General features: G+C 35.1%; 1 protein-coding gene across 3 annotated transcripts in view; it reads right to left on the bottom strand.

Moving 5' to 3' along the window:
• The window catches only part of UBE3A (ubiquitin protein ligase E3A), a 140177-nt gene that overhangs the window by 42566 nt on the left and 77539 nt on the right, over nucleotides 1-20072 (bottom strand). For all 3 annotated transcript variants that reach the window (XM_049852653.1, XM_049852654.1, XM_049852655.1), the window contains exons 6-11: nucleotides 16977-18223; nucleotides 7692-7836; nucleotides 4162-4367; nucleotides 3350-3514; nucleotides 665-820; nucleotides 494-567 (exon numbers count right to left, since the gene is read on the bottom strand). In XM_049852653.1, coding sequence (XP_049708610.1) covers nucleotides 494-567; nucleotides 665-820; nucleotides 3350-3514; nucleotides 4162-4367; nucleotides 7692-7836; nucleotides 16977-18223 — 1993 coding nt within the window. The remainder of the gene's footprint in view (nucleotides 1-493; nucleotides 568-664; nucleotides 821-3349; nucleotides 3515-4161; nucleotides 4368-7691; nucleotides 7837-16976; nucleotides 18224-20072) is intronic.

Consider the following 20072-nt stretch of genomic DNA (forward strand, 5'->3'; position numbering starts at 1 on the left):
TGGAAGCAAACATAAATGAGAAGCTCTGCCTCTTTCTGTGAGAATTTGGGGCTCAGTTTCTCTAGGTATAAAATGGAAATACTAGTAGGTATCTTGGCATGCTATCATAATGGTTAAAAAAAAGAATGTACCATTTCACACAGAAGGTGCTGAATACAAGGGAGCTATGTAACAGTTCACAAACCCAGAGTTCCAATGGAAGGAAAAATATTCAGAGGTAGTACTGTTTTCATCACCATCTTCTAACCAGCTTTAAGCCAGGAATGTTAGGCAGTTTATACTCCAAATGGAGGATAAAACTTAAAACACTTACTTCTTGAAACAAATCAAAAGAGTATTTAAAAAAATTTGATGACTATAATTCTGATTTTATAGATTGAGATTTTGTGAGTTTGCTTATTGGGAAGTAGTACACAGAGGTAAAGTTCTAAAGCATAAAACATACACCCTTTTAAGTGAATCAAAGCTTACTTCTAATAATTAAATACCTCACCTAATCAGAACAGAGTCCCTGGTATAGCCACCGTCATATTCTGTAGTTTCTTCCAGTGCCTGGAAATCTAGATTCTGCAAATACAAGAAAACAAGTTTACCACCTTCTATACCACAGCATTACAAACAATATATTAATATATTATTTTTTTGCAGAAACCTGTTTTCTTACCCGGCTTCCACAAATAAGCAATTCAATTTCCTCTGGTCTGAATAAGTACTTTAAAGGAGATTCATTGGTCACCATATGAAAACCTCTTCGAAAGGCCTTGAACTGCTTTTCTACTGATTTATTGAGAATGTAGTCAGAATAGAGACCAACAAATTCCTGCAGAAAACATTAACCACAAGAACTTCTTATCATATGCCATGCAAAAAAAAAACACGGCAAGCTATTAGGATGCACAGCTTTTTTATTTTTATTTTCCCCAATGAAAAAACATTCAAGGATATTTTTAAAAATTCAAGTTTTACACATACAAAGAAAAATACATTGTACAATTCACAGCTCTCAGTGATAGCATTAAACTGTAAAAGCTATGTACATAAACTGGTTACACATACAAATTTCAATTTTGATTGTGCATTAAATGGGACTAACTATATAAGCTGGAGCCTCAGTACAATTTTTACGTTTCCTCTGCTAGGTCGGTGACAAAGGGTTTGGTTTTGGTTTCAGCTAGGTGTGCAAAATATACATTTAAATCATGTGCACATCTTTCCCCACATTTAGACAAGTCAAGCTATTTATAAAAGCCAACACTAGAAAGGCGTGAAATAGGCAGGGTTTGAGCAAACCAGGAAGTTTTATGTTTTCTATTATAGAATATTTGAGAAGTTGCCTACTACACCCAGTTCAGTAAAAAGCTGGCATTTTGTTTTATACATAAGCGGCTAATCCAGATCGTGAAAGGAATGTGTGCTTTGTGTCCTAACTTGGTCTTTGTGTCCTAACTTGGTGAGTACTAGTATTTGAAATGTTACTTACATAAGCACGTGTTTATTCAAAATTTTACTATGTATTTACCATATATTTTACATTTTTCTCTTAAGTTCTAGGTTATTCCGTTTCCAGATGAATACATTTTTAGTCAACAGAAAACACAAATTTGATTTAAAGAATACTTATCAGAAATATGTTTATGTCCCAAATAGGATATACATGTGTAAATGAATATAATTATTATTTGTTCAATGAGACATATAGGGACAGTAATCATGAGACCCCATTTAACTCTACAACCTAATATGACAAACACCATGCTTCTTGCTTTCCGCTCCATCAACACGGAGCTATTTGCTATCTCCTACTCCGTGTCCTTTTTCTAAAAGGGGTCTGGTGGTCAACCATGTGCCCTTATACAAGTGTATACTTGCCTCTAGCAGAGTACTCAGTACCCCACACTGAAACTTCCTGTCTACTTGTCTGCCTGTGAGTTCTTTATTCCCAGTGCCTCCCTAGAACAGTGCCTGGTCCATACCAAGTTCATAATATATATTGATAACATGCTTTAATAAGGAGCTTTTTGGGGAGTAAGATGTCTTCATATGAAGTCAACCATGTTAAAAATACAAAATCCTTCCTAAACTAAGCAAAGAAAAGTTGCTTGTATAAAAAGGCCTAGCTGTAGGTTCTTCTTTGTTCCGTCACAGGCTTCTGCTTGCAACTTGCAAAGTTCAGTTCACACTAAGGCATGTCTATGGAAAAAAATCCTCTAATTTTTTTCTGCTAACCTCTCCCGCCTTCTGCTAAAAACTTCTAGATGTAAACAATTAATTTCAATCACATTTAATGATATGAGTAAAACAGTGTTCTCAATGGGAAGGGGAGAAGAGGGAGGGAGAATCCTGCCCTGAGGGTTACATTTAGTAATGTCTGGAGACTTTTTTGGTTGTCAAGACTTGGGAAGGTGCTGTGGCACCTAAAGAAGCCAGGGATGCTGCTAACCATCCTACAATGCACAGAACAGCCCCACAACCAAGAATTATCTGGCCCCAAATGTACAGTGCGGAGGTTGAGAACCCCTGGTCTAACTTAATCTCTTTAATCTGGCCTCTTAGAATACAACATTCCTATGCCTTCTATGTCGTTTAAATCTGGTTATAAAGTTTCTGTCAATAAAGCATAATTCAACCCTAATGGCAATTATAGGATGGCCTTATGTAGGAATGGCTCCTCCACTCAAGCTACTTTCCTATCATATGAGGTAGAGAGAGAAGGCGCCAGGAAATAAAATCTGAATTTTTATCAGGTTCAAGGTCTGGCTTCTCCCATTTCTCTTACCCTGAGGACTTTAAAGATTTCATTTCCAAAACTTTCAAGATAAAAAGGACAAGGTAAAAGGCAGAGTAAAAAAAAGAAGAAAAAAAGATGTATATTATATGATTATATATTAATCATATGATTAACAGAATCAGAAACATTAACCATAAATAACAAAACCAGAAAAATTGTGGGGGATGATGGGAATTAATTTTTTGTTACCCTTTTCTGTATTTTCCAAATTTTCTACCTGGAAAAAAAAGTGGACTTTTTAAAACCCTGGACAAAATATTAGCAAAGTCGTTGTCAGAGAGAAAAACATTCATGAGAGCTATTATTGAGAAATTCTGATATACTACTGTAACACATTAACTGCAATTGACTTAAAAAATACAATCATAGAGTAAGTACGCTTATTGCCAATCCAAGGTTTAGAAAAATGTGGTTATATCATTTAAACGCACCTGGTTACTCGATTACTTGGCTCTTGCTATACAGACTATTAGATACTACTTTGAAAATCACCCGCATATATGCTTTGAAATTCTTTTAATAAAGGGAGAAGAACAATGAAGAAATAAAAACATTTATTACCTTCCTGTTTTCATTTGTAATTGGAATTTTATCACCATTTTCCTTTAGATCATACATCATGGGATTACCAAAAAGATCTGTCTGAGATATTTGGAAAGTGATCATCATATCATCTTCCACATTTCCTTCATACTCCAGTAAATCTTTTAGACTCTGATACAGAACCTAACAATCAGAAATGGAAAACTGAAGCTACCATAAAACTACAAATCACAACCAATAGTTTGTATCACTCTTTGTGGAAGACAATGAAATCTGTCTGTAAGAATTAAAGCATACATAGCATTCCTTCTGTCCCCTAGTTTACAACATAGTAACTATACAGCAAGATTGTCACTCGTTGATGTGATGTCCCATTCTCTGCTGAGAACCCCATTCCACATCCTTAGCAATGGATTTCACACTGTGCTCTATGAAAGCCTCTGAGGAGTCTCAGGGTTAGGAGAGAGGTAGGGGAGAGAGATGGACACACACTGTAGCCACCAAAACCCTCAGTCAGGGCAGCTCTGATTTCATCTGGCAATCTCGTATGATTTCATTAAAAAATAAACTGTTTAAAAAGTCACTGCTCTACAGAGTCGATCTTATAAAAGCTGCTTGTTGACAACAATGTATAAAAATATTTTTCCCTTTGAGTTTTTAAGTGTTCATGGTACATCATCAGATTAAAGTAACTATCATACTGGGAATAAATATGAACAAATATATGAACAAATACCCCCTCTAGAGGCCCAAAAAAGCTTTCAAATCTAAACTATATTTTTGCATTTAAGTAAAACCTAAGAGCTCAAATAAAAAGACAAAGAACTTACTGGGTGAGAGTCTCCTAAGTCACGAAAAGTTCCTTTTTTCCCCATTAGCTTCCTGTAGACAACCATGGGAAAATGTACATCCAGTATACAGTTATTGTAAATAGCCAGACCCAGCACTATGCCAATCAGGGTAAACTGACCCTCAGTTTCAAAAGAAGATGGATTAAACCAAAACACTTTTGTAGATTCATCATATGTGAACATACCTGTAGGAAATGATTTTTTAAAAAGATACATTAGTTTTGTATTCTATTAACAACTGACAATGAAACACAATTAATCCAAATATAAATCTGAAATAATTACACATTTGTACAAAAATTACTTTTTCTATTACATTATAATTTAACACTTGAGAAATAGATATTCAAATATATGGCAAACGGTGGCATGTAATTTCAAGAAGCCAAGGAAACAAAGTAATAAACAATTTTGGTGCCATTTACCAGGTAGTTAAATTCAAGTTCTCTATTCTTCCACAAACATATATGAAAAATTAATTAACATTTATACTTTATCCACTAATGGTTGAAAAATAAAAGCAATGGATTATCAGTATAGTTTAAAGGCTATTATACTTTGAAAATGTTTCATTTATAAAAACATAACTAATCCACACATACCATTTAAAAAACAATTATGAATGACACTGTTGTTCTAGTTTTTGTTTTTTCAAAACTGCACAATGGTACAATGAAATTTTCTAGCACCTTTCTAACAAGCACATAAAATTAAGATAAACTTGACAAACTTAGATTATGTCCAAAATCCAAAGCTATTTTACATTCACATGAATTGTAAACTAATATGGAAAACAAAAGTAGTCTGTATTTGTAGTCTTCTTTCAGTTTCACATGGCCTTCACTATTTTTATATCACTCATCGTCATTTTTAGCTGCCATCGAGTCGGCCCCCAACTCATGGTGACCCCATGTGTTACTGTTTCAAAGGACTTTCTTGACTATAATCTTTACAGAAGCAGTTCACCAGCCCTTTCTTCTGCAGAGCCCCTGGGTGGGTTTAAACCACCAACCTTTAAATTAGCAGTCAATTACAAACCACTTGTGCCACGCCACCTAGGCTCTTCACTCATTTAAGGATAGTAATGTTTGGTTTTACCTATCTGAATGGCCATTATTAAGACAGCTTACCTTCTTTTCTTTACATGAATGTCATACGGAAAAAGACAGCTAAATTTTTTAATGGAATTCATAACTTTTTCATTTAACTAAGTGTTTTTCAATTCCTACTGTGAAACTGAATAGAAATGCTAAGATTTAGGTCTGAAAAAAAAAAAAAAAAAACCCTGTAATTTTCAGTAGAAATCAAATAATGCCATATAGAGCATACTAACTATATTTTAAAATCAGTTTATCAAAACTTTTAAAAGCTTTTAAAATGTTCCTTCATTTTCACATTTAAGTTAAAAGTAAAAGGAATTTTAAAACACCCTCTTGATCACTAGAGCATAAATTAAGCTTAAAAAAATCCCTGTTGTCAAGTCGACTCTGACTCCGAGTGACTCTACAGGACAGAGTAGAACAGAGTTTCCAAGGAGCACCTGGTGGACTCCAAACGCCAGACTTCTGGTTAGGAGCTGTAGCATTTGACCATTACGCCACCAGGGTTTCTGAAGTAAGCTTAGGAATTTTTTAAAAATTTAATCTTCGTGAAATGATTTGGAAATCGTCTAATTTTTACCTGACTTTCATAGTTTAAATCTAATTTTTCTTCCCCAAGTCTAAGTTACAACAACCACGGATAACCTAAAAAGTTTATTTAGTTATAAACATGGTAACAGGGGGACTAAGAACAATTGATCAAAAATTACAATTAATTAATAAATTTGATGAAATCCCACAAATGCATGTCCTTGGTCTCAACAGCAATAACGTATAAATTTATCAGAATATATCTGTATATCTGAAAACCATCCTTGAGTCCAGGGAAGTTCCATTTTTCAGGTTCCTGGAAGAAAAGCACTGTAAGAGTACTTTTAAAAAAATATTTCTTTTTGATATTTCTACTGTCATTTCAATGACCTTACTAACTTCTTGCTTTCAATACATTAGTATGTTTTTAATCTTAAAAGTATTTCTGCATATGTTATAGCTACTGCTTAACATTTCTAGATATATCAGAAGCTAAACCAAACTGAGAAATTGCATACTTTAGTTACCTTTATTTTTGTAATTGTCTTTTTCCTCATGAAGCTTGTAAATAAATTTTCTATCTAAAAAAGTTATGGTTTAATACATGTTTGGTTTACAATGAAAAAATTACATAAAAATGGCAAACCCTTATGTTTATTAACTATTAGCTAGAATATAGTCTTACATTAACTGTATTTTTGTCATGAACTCAAAATGTTTGCTTCTGTTTGCATATATTTATATATAGGCAACCAAGAACAGGAAACCCTGGTGGTGTAGTGGTTAAGTGCTAAGGCTGCTAACCTAAAGGTTGGCAGTTCAAATCCGCCAGGCGTTCCTTGGAAACTCTATAGGGCAGTTCTACTCTGTCCTATAGGGTCGCTATGAGTCAGAATCGACCCGACGGCAACGGTTTTTTTTTTTTTGTTTGTTTGAACCAAGAACAATCAAAAAGGCCAATTCAACATATAGACTGAAAAACAAGCTATTAACAGCTACAACTCTCAAAGCTTAAGGGAATGATCTACATTATTGCATGCTACGTTCCCTACAATTCAGATGGTACCATTAGTGGAAAACTTCTCCTATATCTGTTACTCAATTTAAAAAATAAGCAACCCCAGTATCTAAGTGGCTATACTGTAGAAACTGAACCAGGTCAGAATTAGCCAGTTTAGTTGACTCTCTAGGGGGCTGTGTATCTTCCCTGTTCTACTTTGCCTACTTTGTATCACAATCAAAAAGAATGAAAACCTGAAACCCAATTCCTTCACTTTCAGACTGAAATATGTAGATCAGCCTTTTCCAAACTGTGTTCAGTGAAAACTCTTCAAGGAGACAGACATCATTAAGTGTGTGGTGAATAAAGGGCTCTGGAGTTCAAAATATTTGGGAGAAATATTACAATTAAAGACACAAGAAATTCTATAGAGCAAATAAACGAATTAATCTGATACTAGCCAGTGTTTCTGAACTTTGAGGATGAACCATCTGTGAGACATTCTCAACTTTCTTCAGACTATTGTTGTATGAAGCTTGTTTTGGAAACATTGCAAATTTGATGAATGTTTTAGATTACCAAGAAGAGCATATAAATCCCTTTAAATTGTTCTATATTCTAAAGTATTCTCAATTTATCTAAGAGGTAATTTCCTGTATTAAACTATTTAGCTAAGTAATCTAAATAAGAATGTGAATAAATGAATGACGTAAATCAGTTCCTAAAACCCACAAATGTAGTCGTTATCTGTGATTTCAGGTAATCCATGCCAAGACCTTCTTTTGTTGTTCTTCATACTCGAGGATGCCCATAAGGGAAACAAATTCTTCATTCAAAAGGGTGATCTGACGCCATAATCACATCACTAAAATATTTACCAATATCCGGATTGAAGATTTCTTCTACAACCAGCTGAAAAAATTCTTTGGAAACACCTCCCTCATCAACTCCTTGTTCTCCTTCAAATTCCACATACAATTGTTTCTTCAAGTCTGCAGGATTTTCCATAGCGATCATCTCTAGCTAGTGAGTGAAAAGATAAACGTGAAAAGGTAACCAGCAGTGTTCGGATGGAAGCAAGATAAAGACAGAGAGCAAGGACAGAGTACAAAACAGCAGACTCTGATCTCTTATTTGTAAAAGCCAGTGAAGACAAAAGTGCTTCTCAAAGACTCAGTCTTTATAGTAAAAAATTAGAATTCAACCTTCTGTTACTTGTATATAACAAATCTGGGCTGTAAATAATTTCAGCAAAAACAATAGCATATAGAAGTTTGACTTCAAAATTGATTGCTAGTAGCCTTTTTTAGCCTTTATTAGAATAGAAAGCCAAGAATTAAATCTTAATATTTATAAGTTAAATAAGATAATTTCAATTAAGAAGAATAGATTGGTTAAATAGGGAAACTGTTTGTGGGCTTTCATAATAGTGTTTAGTATAAATTACTACTTTTTACTGGATTAGAACCCACACTTTATCCAAAGCAGGTAAGAAAACTGCTTGCTCCTATCTGTACTTCTAACCTCTTATAACAGTTACCAAATGCCAGTATCTATCATTTTTTCAACTATAAATCTTCTACCCAATATTTTTTATATCTAGAGAATAATCAATATCATGATCAATCTCAGTCACTATGAGCTCCTGAAGTACTTTTTTATTTGTAATATTTGATACCAGATTCTACTGTGAAATGTTTATACTGCAAGTTGCCTTTTATTATATGTATCTGAAATGTACTAACAGTAACCCCAACAGATCACACACCTTATTTGCTGAACTGGGTTCAAATGCCTTTGGCTGTTTAAAACAAACAACAAAAAAACCCCTACTCTTCAAGGATGAAAATTCGTCAAACGAGAGTATTTAAGGGTGTGCAGAGTACTGCAACAATTCCAAACAGAATTTAAAAAATGGTTTTAGGCAATGCAAACATTACTGGAAAAAGCAGATTTAGTCCTAAAGTAATTATTTGATATAACAGCACTTTTTTGGGGACATTCTAATGTACTTATTAGAAAAGTAAAATAAAGTTTCATATATTCATGCATCAGAGGTCAGGTTGCCCTAGATCATTACAACTCATCAGTGGGCAGTCTAATTCATTTAGTGGTTTGCAACAAACAACGGGGGGAATATCAGAATGCATTCCACACAGTGATGGCATTTACTGTTTTGTTTCAATTATATGTACAGATGGGTACGTGTGTGTACTGGGATGCTACATAAAGTATTTCTTCCTAAGGGTTACATTCAAAACAAGTTTGAAACACACAGGCCTGAATGATCTTCTAAGTATCTTCAACTTTTGGATTTTATAATTCTGTGAATTTAGTCAACTGCAATAAGATCAATTAGGATTATCACTTTTCTTTAGCTTTAAAAAACGCTCTCTTTCCTTGCTGAACAGTGGTTTCTAACATTTACAAAATCATTTTTACGCCAAGTTGTATTAATATAATTTATTTTTGAGACAGCATATTGTTGTGGAAAGATTACAAATCAGAATACTCTGTACCAGTTCCAACTGTTATTTAACTTTAATTTTTTAAATTTCATTGTGTTTTTGGCAAAAATTTACACAGCAAGATAGGTTCCTGTCACTTAACTTTTAACCTTTAGCAAACGACTCAATTAAGTCTCAGTCTCAGTTTCCTCATCTGCAAAGGAAAAAAAAAAAAAAAAAATACTCTTCATACTGCAAATTTGTTTAATAAGAATATATGATAAAAAGTTTTGTAAAGTGGGTAATACTATTAAAAGTAAACATGTCATATCGTTAGCTTTTAAAACAACTGAAGATATCCTCTCTGAACAAAGAATTCACAGTTTTATGTTCTGTAAGGAAGCTGACATAGCCTAGTCCCAAGACTTTAGTTAGGGTTTTCTAACGCAGATTTGAAAACAAACTTGGAAAAAGTAGTTCCAGTTTGGAAATCTGTTTCAAGCTACAGAGTATACAGAATTCTGGGCACTAAAATTAGATTTAACTTCTTAGCTCAAGTGTGATTTACCCATCGGGCCAATCTCCTTCATTGCCATGTAATGCATTTCTAGCTTTCTTATTCCAGTTCCCAACTGGTTAAGTGTTAAAGAAATGAAAGTCAATGTTTATATTTGGGTTTATAACATGAAGGCAAGCCTGTTTTTATCAGTTATAATGTGTTCCAAAGTGGAAAAAAAAAAGGTGACTTTATGATTATCTGATACTAGAATATGCACCCTATATCCCTTCTCTATGAATATTCATAAATGAAAGCTGGCTCCAATCAATGTGATACCTTTTAAGGATTTGGTATAGAGTCTCTACAGGATTGGGTTCCTGTGCTCTAGTCTTGGCTCCATCTAAGACACTTCATACGAAAACAGGTGCAAATTTATTTTCATTCTTAATAAGTTATTACATGCCTGTTCGTTCCCACCAATCTCCACTGTCCACTCTCTCCCTTGGGTACCAAAGGGATTTAATACAATTTGCTCTGTTATTATGTTAATTAGGAATATTTAAATTTACCTATCTGCTTTAGTTTCACCTAAAAAATGAGCATCATGGCAGTAATATATGTTAATATACGTGAAGCACTTAAATTTTCTGCACAGAGTCTTTTAAGTACTAGCTACTATTATTGTTTTTGTTATCATTACTATTATTTTATTGGCTCTCAATTTTTTTCTGGGCTTGCTTGAAGTTCTAATGACCATGATATTATAGAAGAAAAATATTCTAGTAATAACAACAGCAACAGAAATTTTATATAGCATTTATGTGCCAGGACACTATTCTAAGCACTTCACATATACTAATCCATTTAACCTTCACAACCTTAGGAGGTAGGTAATACCGCGTCCTTATCTGCAGTTTTGCTTTCTGCTGTTTCAGTTACTTCCGGTCAACCTAGGTCTGAAAACGTTTAATGAGTAGCATGATGAAATCTCCTGCCTTCCTGTTCCGTACCACCCAGGGACCACATTCACTTAACATTTATTACAGTATATTATTATAACTGTACTATTTTATTATTAGTTACTGCTGTTAATTTCTTACTGTGCCTAATTTTTGAACTTTATCATAGGTATGTATGTATAAGTCAAAACACAGTATATATAGGGTTCAGTACTATCTGTGGATTCAGGCACCCAAGGGGGTCTTGGAATGTATCCCTCATGGATAAGGGGGGATATCTGTACTATTAGGAAACCCTAGTGGCATAGTGGTTAAGAGCTACAGCTGCTAACCAAAAAAGTCAGCACTTCGAATCTACCAGGCACTCCTTGGAAACCCTATGGGGCAGTTCTACTCTGTCTTATGTGGTTGCTAGGAGCCGGAATCCACTCGGTAGCAATGTTTTTTTTTTTTTTTTACTGTACTATTAACCCTATTTTAAAGATGAGGAAACTGAGGTATTGAGGGTTAAAAACTTGTCCAAAGTCATGGTAAGTGGTGGAACCCATTCCTTTGCCAGAGTCAAGTCTATCCCAACACACAGCAGCCCTACAGGACCGAGGAGAACTGCCCATAGGGTTTCCAAGGCTGTAATCTTTACAGAAGCAGACTGCCAGGTCTTTCTCCTACAGAGCAGCTGGTTGGTTCAAACCTACGACCTTCTGGTTAGCAGCTGAGCACCCAACCTCTGTGTCATCAGGTCTCCTTAGGGGTAGAACAGGGATTGTAAATCAGGCAGCAAATTTTTAATTATTATGGTTTACTAACTATCCACGATGACTAGCAATAATCATGCTGACAAAGACCATTATTAAGTAAGGGGCTGCATTTCTTTTGCTTAAAAAAAAAAAAGCCTCTCTAGCCCTAGTGTTTAGTCAACTAGAGAATAATTTAAAAACTAAATTATAAAGGTTTATCACTTTATGTAATAGCAATGTCATTTAAAACTAAGCAGGCAACACGTTTTTTACAAATCACACTATCTTAGAGGCAGTAGGATAAACTGGAAATTTGAGGAATATGGTTAGTGAACATCCTGAAAAGGAAAATGTGTACGCTTCCCTAAATCCACTCTTAACATAAACCTAGATTTTTATATCTGAGTTTTCTTAAAGTAGGGTACTTCTGTATTAATTTAATATGGAGACTGGCAAGACGCAGATTACTGGGAAAAAAACAAACAAAAACAGACTCGATGTAATGACATCTACCTCTTCCTTATATGACTTCTCTTATTAAGATTCTTGATTTCATCAATTGTTGGGCAAAACTATCTTCAATTTGTGAACTTTTAATTGGCCATGATGAAATCCTAGAAAGAGCACTTAAAAAAAAAAAATTGACCTGGCATCAAAGCATTCCCAGAACACAAAGGTAGGATGACGTCTCAATATAATACTTGAGTACCAAAGGAATTTAATGCAATATGTTCTACTAATTAACGTTAATTATGGATATTTTATTTGACCTATCTTTTGCCAGATTTATAAGTGTCAAAAGTAAAACCTCATCACGTGAAATCTTACAGTATTTTAGGCTATTATGCACGTCAAATTCGTGCTTGTCCGTAACTGCGGAAAAAGCTCCTTGGTAGAATGGATGTATAAGTAGATGTAATAGTACTCAGATAAAATAGAGCTTTTTAATATTTAGGAATGCCTAAGGTTTATAAGAAAGGCTGGCTAAACTTACTTCAGTCAACTTGTTAGATACTATGGTTACCAGTCTGCTAGTTAATACGCTTAAATCATTGACTAGAACTGGATTTTTAGACTACCCAAACATTTTCATTTTTCACCTTCTCATAAGTAAACAGGAGCCCTGGTGGTGCAGTGGTTAACAGTGTGGCTGCTAACCAAAAGGTCTGGCAGTTCGACTCCACCAGCAACTCCTTGGAAACCCTATGAGGCAGTTCTACTCTGTCCTATATGGTCGCTACGAGTTGGAACTGACTCAACAGCAACAGGTTTTGGTGTTTGGCATAAATAAATGAAGAAACGTTTGTTATACCTTAAATACAAAGTTCAGATGTTAGGCTAACAGCCAAATCTCATAATCACACCTACTTGTGAGACTGGGAATTCTGAGTTTCACTTCCAACTCTGTCAATTTTTGCAGGCCCAAATCTCTCTGGGTTTCATTTTCCTCACGGGTAATACACTATGGCAGTTAGACTAGTTTCACTAAGCTTTAAACTATTATATGGTGCTGAGCATCTATGCTGATCTGCTTCATTTTCTTACTCTAGTTTCAATAAATTATTCTGGGGACAGACCAAGCATGAAGTTCTTCTTTTCAATTAGAGTAAGTCATAAGCAACAATGATGAGTATATTAAGCACAATACAGTGAATGTATAATATACAACTAAATATATTCAGATCAGTGCAGAAAAATATTGTTCTAAAACTACCCGCACCCGTTGCCGTTGAGCCGCTTCCGACTCATAGCAACCCTACAGGACAGCGTAGAACTGCCCCTTAGGGTTTTTTTCCCCCCTTAATGGTGGTAAAATAATATTGTGTCCTACAACAATCAATGGCATCTTGAATTTGATAAAATATTAATATACTGATTCTTCTCTTGTCATCAAAGATCTTCACTTATGAAACAATTTGCTATTCTGGTTGAATTTCATAAATACACAAAAGCAACAAATATACTTTTCTTTAAAAATGAAAAAAAATCCATAATTATTAATTCCAGTTAGTACTCCCATCTCTTCCCTCAAGCTAGTCAGTCTCATAATTAACAACCAAAAAAATAAGACCCAACAGAAAAACAAACTCCAGAGTGCCATATAAAAAAAAAAAAAAGAGTGTCATATATGTAGTCATTAAATCTTCTTGTTCTTCATTTATGAACTAAGGAGTAGGTGAACTCCAAGGCTCCTTGTAACTCCTAAGTCTAGGATTCTATACTTATTTAATTATTAATATTGAGCCCAACACAAAGTTTCTCACTTCCTCCTTCCTTCCCAAGCTTACTCTGGTTCAAAATTAGCAGGTATAAGAAAGCAGTGAATGGGGTTGTATTTTGTTTATCAAACTGATTTAAAAGGAAAAACAAAACGGAGACAGTAAAGTAGTCTTTGGGGAAATACTATATTGAAAAACCCATCAATACCCTTTTTAAAGTTTACCAGGAGTTTTAAAACATTCATCACCTGAGAAAGTATACTTTCTGCTGTAAACCTTAGAATGTGACTTTATCACAATCATCATCTGCTGTGAATATTTATTTTTTAAAAAATAGGCAGATTATCAATTCGACTTCGGAGAAGTTTTGACGCTTATTTTTCTATAATCTTTTCACATTGTGTTATTTAAAAAAACAAAAAGAAGAAGAAAGAAAATTAAGAATAAAATCACCTTAATCTGAGCATTGAGAACTCAAAAGAAGTTTCTTGGTGGGCACTACTCATCTTTGTATCCCCAGTTTTGCAAAATGCTTAGCACACACAGGATTTATGAACCGAATTGCTTTTGGAAATGGTATTATTCAAGTATAAAGATTATCTAACTAATCATGATTTATAATGACTCGAATCTTAATTTCCAGCTTTGATATAATTAAGCAGAGCAGGTTAAAAAAAAATCATTTATGACAATTAAAAAGCTCACAGTTAATTTACTCTAATGCCTGTTTAGAAGGCTTAACTGAAATGGTTGCTTCCTCTAAATCCTAGAAGACAACTTTTAATAGCAGAATAAAGTAAGTATACAGCAAGTACCTAAATCTTTGTTCCTTCCTAGTCTTGCTTCATTTACTAAGAGGAAAAAAGGGAGGGGGGATAAAGAAGGGGGGAATAAGGCAGAGTAAATGTCTAATCAGAAGGCAGATAAGGAGAGTACTCATTTTTTCTTCTTTTAAACCCTGGATTCAATCTTAAGAGGATAATTTCATTGTTTTTGAAAGGCCAGGCTTTGATTTTAGCCAAAACCAGTTGAAGGTGTCCCAATCCCAAGAAGCCAAACATAGTATGTGCAGTTTTGACACTCAGCTCTGTTTCAGCAACAGGTATTTATTAATAGACCTCAACATATTTTTCATAAAACATCACTCACATTCTTAAATAATACCCTACTTACCATTCAATTAAACTATGTAAAATTAAGTTGCTGGCTACCTGAGGATCATAAGTGTAATAATTATTTGTGTTGCTCATAACTACATAAGTAAAATAAACAGGCACCAGAAATTAAGTAATGGTAATTATTTCAGGCAGTTAATTCCCCTTTATGTCTCTGTTGAAAAACTGCCTGAGTTGCTCAAGTAATGAAGAATTTTTCCTCAACACTACAAACATTTGGAATTTTTAAACACTAGTAACAAGAAAGGAGGCATAGAACCTCTGCAACTTTTTAATTTCTGAGACCTCAAACAACCTTTCCCACTGGTTTACAGTTTTTTGAATTCTTCAGATTTAGACAAATCCACTCTAATCTAAAATACATTTTGAAATAAATATATACACTGTTTTTCAGTTGTCTGTATCATGGATTCTTATCTTTCATTAGCACAGAAGGTTGACTATACCTTGATTTTAATTGACATACTATTTTACTTGAAGTAAATGAAAAAGAATTATTAATGATGGGGCTATATAATACCACGAATACAGTAAAATGGTAAAGCGTCCTGTAACAAACGTAAATTTTGGTACTATGTGACTGACAATCTGCTTCTGTTTTCTGGTTAGTCCCACATTCTTAACTGGGGCACAAAAATCCTCATCTCCTGGGGAGTAAAGGAAGGACAAAAGACAACTCCATCTTGAGAAACTGAAAAGTTAGAAGGTGGGTACCTGAGTTCCCATTATTTTCCCAGCTCAATCTCCCTGGACTGGGTTGATGATACAGGCACTATTAAATGCAAAATTCCTAGGATAACTGCAGTTGTCCCAAAAGATCCAACAAATACAAGACCCAGAGTTGTCCTTATGGATATTTACATAAAAAGAAACTACTACAACCAGGGCAATGCCTCACAGGGACATTTAAAGTGCTCCAGCAGAAACCCAAACTCTTGCAAACAATCTGTACAAACCTGCTCCAGTCACTTCATCAAGTTCACAATAATGCAACTCTTAATTTTAAGCCATTGTCGTAGAGTTGATTCCGACTCATAGCAGCCCTACAGGATAGAGTAGAACTGCCCCATAGGGTTTCCAAAGAGTGCCTAGTGCATTTGACCTGTCGACCTTTCTGGTTAGCAGCCGAACTCTTAACCACTACACCACCAGGGTTTCCATAGGGTCACCTTGAGGACTAAGGTGCGCCTGACCCAAGCCATGATGTTTTCACCTCATATGCATGCAAAAGCTGGACAATTAATAAGGAAGACCAAAGAAGAACTGACACCTTTGAACTGTGGTGCTGGCGAAGAATATCGAATATACCACGGACTGCCAAAAGAACAAACAAATCTGTCTTAGTAGAAGTACAACCAGGATGCTCCTCAGAAGCCAGGATGCTCCTCAGAAGCCAACATACTTTGGCCATGTTGTCAGGAGGGATCAGTCCCTGGATAAGGACATCATGCTTGGCAAAGCAGAGGGTCAGCGAAAAAGAGGAGGACCCACAATGAGATGGATTGACACAGTGGCCGCAACAATGGCCTCAAGCACAGCAACAATTATGAGGATGGCGCAGGACTGTGCAGTGTTTTGCTCTGTTGTGCATAAGGACGCTATGAGTCAGAACCAACTTGATGGCATCTAACAACAACAGATTCTAAGTGACTGAATTTTTGGACACCACCTATTGCTACAGGGCGTGATCTCACTGTGACACATCTCCCAGTTAAGACTTCAAATCAACACTCATTACTGGGTACCTGCATATTTCCCTACTGCTATGCATCTGGCCTTATCCTAACATCCACTTCTCTCCTGAATCAGAAAACCTCTGCGGCTAGTTAAGATTTAAAAAATGTACTCTTTTTCAAAGAGAGTGATTATTACATAAGGCAACCAATCTTTGTGGAACACATTTATAAACATGGACAGGAGGAGCAAAAGTATTCTAAATTAAGATTAGATATGTCCATGTATCCCTAGGTTATAAAATTCCACACAAACACACATATATATATATATTTTTTTTGGAGTCACTTATAAAATGAATTCACTGACCTGTACCACAGCCTCACTTCTCCAATCTCCCATCATCAGATTTCTAATCTTAATTAATTAATTTTAAACAGCTGCTCAACTTACCCGGACAAGCGCATCATCTATGATATGATCACGTCTGACTTTGAGTCTCAAATATGGGTTTAACTGCTGTCCTTGAACTAAGCTGTAGAGAACAGTGATTCTTCGTTCACTGTACATGCGAATTCTATTGTCATAATATAATCCCAAATTCTTCGTGACAGCATTCAATATAAAGGGACATGTCATAAAAGAGAATTTGTTTTCTGTTTCTACTTTGAAAAAAGTATAATCTTTATCCATTTCTAGAACATCATTCAGTGGTTCATTAATAAACTCTTCAAAAGGGATAAGTGGTTTTCGACAATCTAGAGTTTTAACACCAAGTTCAGTTTCCAGTGGGTCCACTCGAGGACCTTTCTTGTTTCTTCTTTCCTCTCCTAACAGCTCCTGAAGCGTCAATTCACTGGACTCTGGGATGGGCTCCTCATCGTCTTCTTCATTGTGATTTCTGTCCACTTCCCCTCCCACTACATTTGCATAGTAAACCATTTTCAAGCACTTTGAAGCAGCAACAATGGCGTCATCATCATTCACTAGATTTCGACTGTTAAATTCATTGCTTATGACTTTGTAAGTAATAAGTTGTTGAAATGTTTCCATCATTCTCCGAATCTGGTCTGCACTGTATTTAGACCACAGTCTAACTAGTTTTCCTTGGGCTGCAAGAGGGAGCTTGCTCATTGCTTTGCAGAACAAGGGCAAAGCCATTTCCAGATATTCAGGACTATGGAGATTTCTATTCTCCATTACAATAATGAACAAATTCAGATAATTAGGGTCTCGGGAGTACACATTGTGATAGGTCAAGTCACATTCCACATTAGGTGACAAGTATACAAGTGCATTAAGAAAGGCAGTTTCTATTTTTTCATTTGAAAGCAATCTGGTGTAGACCCTTCTGATGGCATCAATATCCACAGATACGTCTTCGGGGCCTAATTTTTGTAAGCTGTTATCTCCTTGTGAGCTATCGCCTACCCTTGAGGAGGATGCTTCTGAATCTTCTTCCATAGCAGCGACAGAACATGCAGCTTTTTCCTTTTCATCTTCATCCTTGTCTTCATCTTTTCCTTGAAGCGATTTCAGTTCTTCCTTGCTGTGCTGTTTGACCTTCCGAAAACTCTGAACCAACGCCTCAGCGCTAGAAAAGACTCTTCCAATAACACGGATTAAAGGGGAATAATCCTCTCTCTCTCTACACGATTCAAGAATTTCATATACCTTCTCTTCTGTTAGGAAAGTCACATCTAGAAAATTGAAAAAAAAAAAAAAAAGACAACATTTATTTTCATAATATATATATTTACTTCATTTTAATAAATTCTAGTGAAAAGTAAAACACTTTGCACTCAGCAAAAACACATAACGAAATCCGATGGTGTCGAGTCAATTCAGATTTATAGCGACCCTACAGGACAGAGTGGTTAAGAACTCAGGCTGCTAATCAAAAAGGCTGGCAGTTCGAATCCACCAGCCGCTCCCTGGAAATCATCCTATGGGGCAGTTCTACTCTGTCCTATAGAGTCGCTGTGAGTCAGAACTGACTCAACAGCAATGGCCTATTTTTTTTTTTTTTTAAATAGGAGAGTAAAACTGCTGTATAGGGTTTCCAGGGCTGTAATCTTTATCGAAGCAGACTGCCACATCTTTCTCCAGGGGAGCGGCTGGTGGGTTGGAACTGCCTGTCTTCCAGTTAGTAACCAAGAACTTAACCACAGCACCACCAGGGCTCCTTTGCAGTCAATAACATTCGTGATTTACAATTCTTAATATTACGTTCTTTCTGATTCATTACAACTTTTTCACTACCCTGTTATCAAATACAAAGGCAAGGATTTAAGAAAGGTTCCTTGACCATTCTCTTTTGGAAGCAGCTTTTTACCTAGTTCTATATGTATTAAAATTAAATTAGTTTTTTTATTTTTGTTTTTGTTCTTCCTAGCTTATTCCAGAATGGTCCTTCTGTTGGTGACTGGGGAGAATTAACATATCATTTCTCACAAGCTCCGAACCTGCAACTGTCATCTGCAAACAAGAGGCAGGTTGGAATAAACTTTACAGGGTGGCAGGAAATAAGTAGTGTGCAACGAAAAACAAAGTGGGAAGAAGGTAAGTTAAAGATGAGACTGCCATGTAGTAACCAAAGCGGAAGTGGGCTTCCAGGAAAGAGTGTGCTTCTAAAGAAAAGGGGGCAGACAAGGCTGACTCATATTTAGAGTAAAAAAAAAAATCACTTATTCCGTGATGAGATAAACAAAATAAGCTAACTAATATTATCTTCAAATTATCCAAGCAAAGACTACTATACATGTCTCTAAAATTATAAAAATTTCCTTTAAATTTTAAAAACTAACATTTATTAATATATAACGACCATTTTTCATAAGGTACTACACGGATAAGTAAAAATACTATCTAATTGTGCAAAAAATAAAAACAGAGCACCTCAAGTTTAGTGACATAACCATATATTTCTGATGAGTGCTGCATTTAAAATAATTTACTTTAAAGCAGCTTAAAACTACAATAATACATGTAATGATTTATTATGAAATAATATTCTTCAAAATCAATTAAGCTAAATAATAATGGAGCTATTGTCATTCTAAATAAACTATTCAGATGTTTTGTTTTTTATACAAAAGAGAACAAATAATGTATTTGTGTATTATATTTTATGAAGATTAAGTTGCTCAAGAACATAATATTGAGAAGTCTTAATCTATCCTGTAATCACGAGAGTGACAGACTTGTCATAGCTTCATCAAACACTTAAAGTAGAAGGATAATTTTGGAGCCACGGGGTAGATAATCCGACCTTTACTCTGCCAAAATACCATTGTACATACACCGTTCAACATGTCAAATTTTTTTGTAAAATTCTGACCTCTGTTTTAACATATTTGGCCCAAAGCAAAGACAATATAAAATGCAGGTGATCACTGGATGAAGGGCTGCAAAAGTTGGGCCATAAAAATACCAAATTTTATCATATCACAAACCTGATTTGTAGGTCCTGCTACAAGAGCCCCCCACACCTGCACAGATTTTTTTATTGGGCCCCAATCTTTAAGAGCTAATTCTCAGGTTTGTTCT

This window comes from Elephas maximus, chromosome 13 (assembly GCF_024166365.1).
Source record: "Elephas maximus indicus isolate mEleMax1 chromosome 13, mEleMax1 primary haplotype, whole genome shotgun sequence".
Taxonomy (NCBI): domain Eukaryota; kingdom Metazoa; phylum Chordata; class Mammalia; order Proboscidea; family Elephantidae; genus Elephas; species Elephas maximus.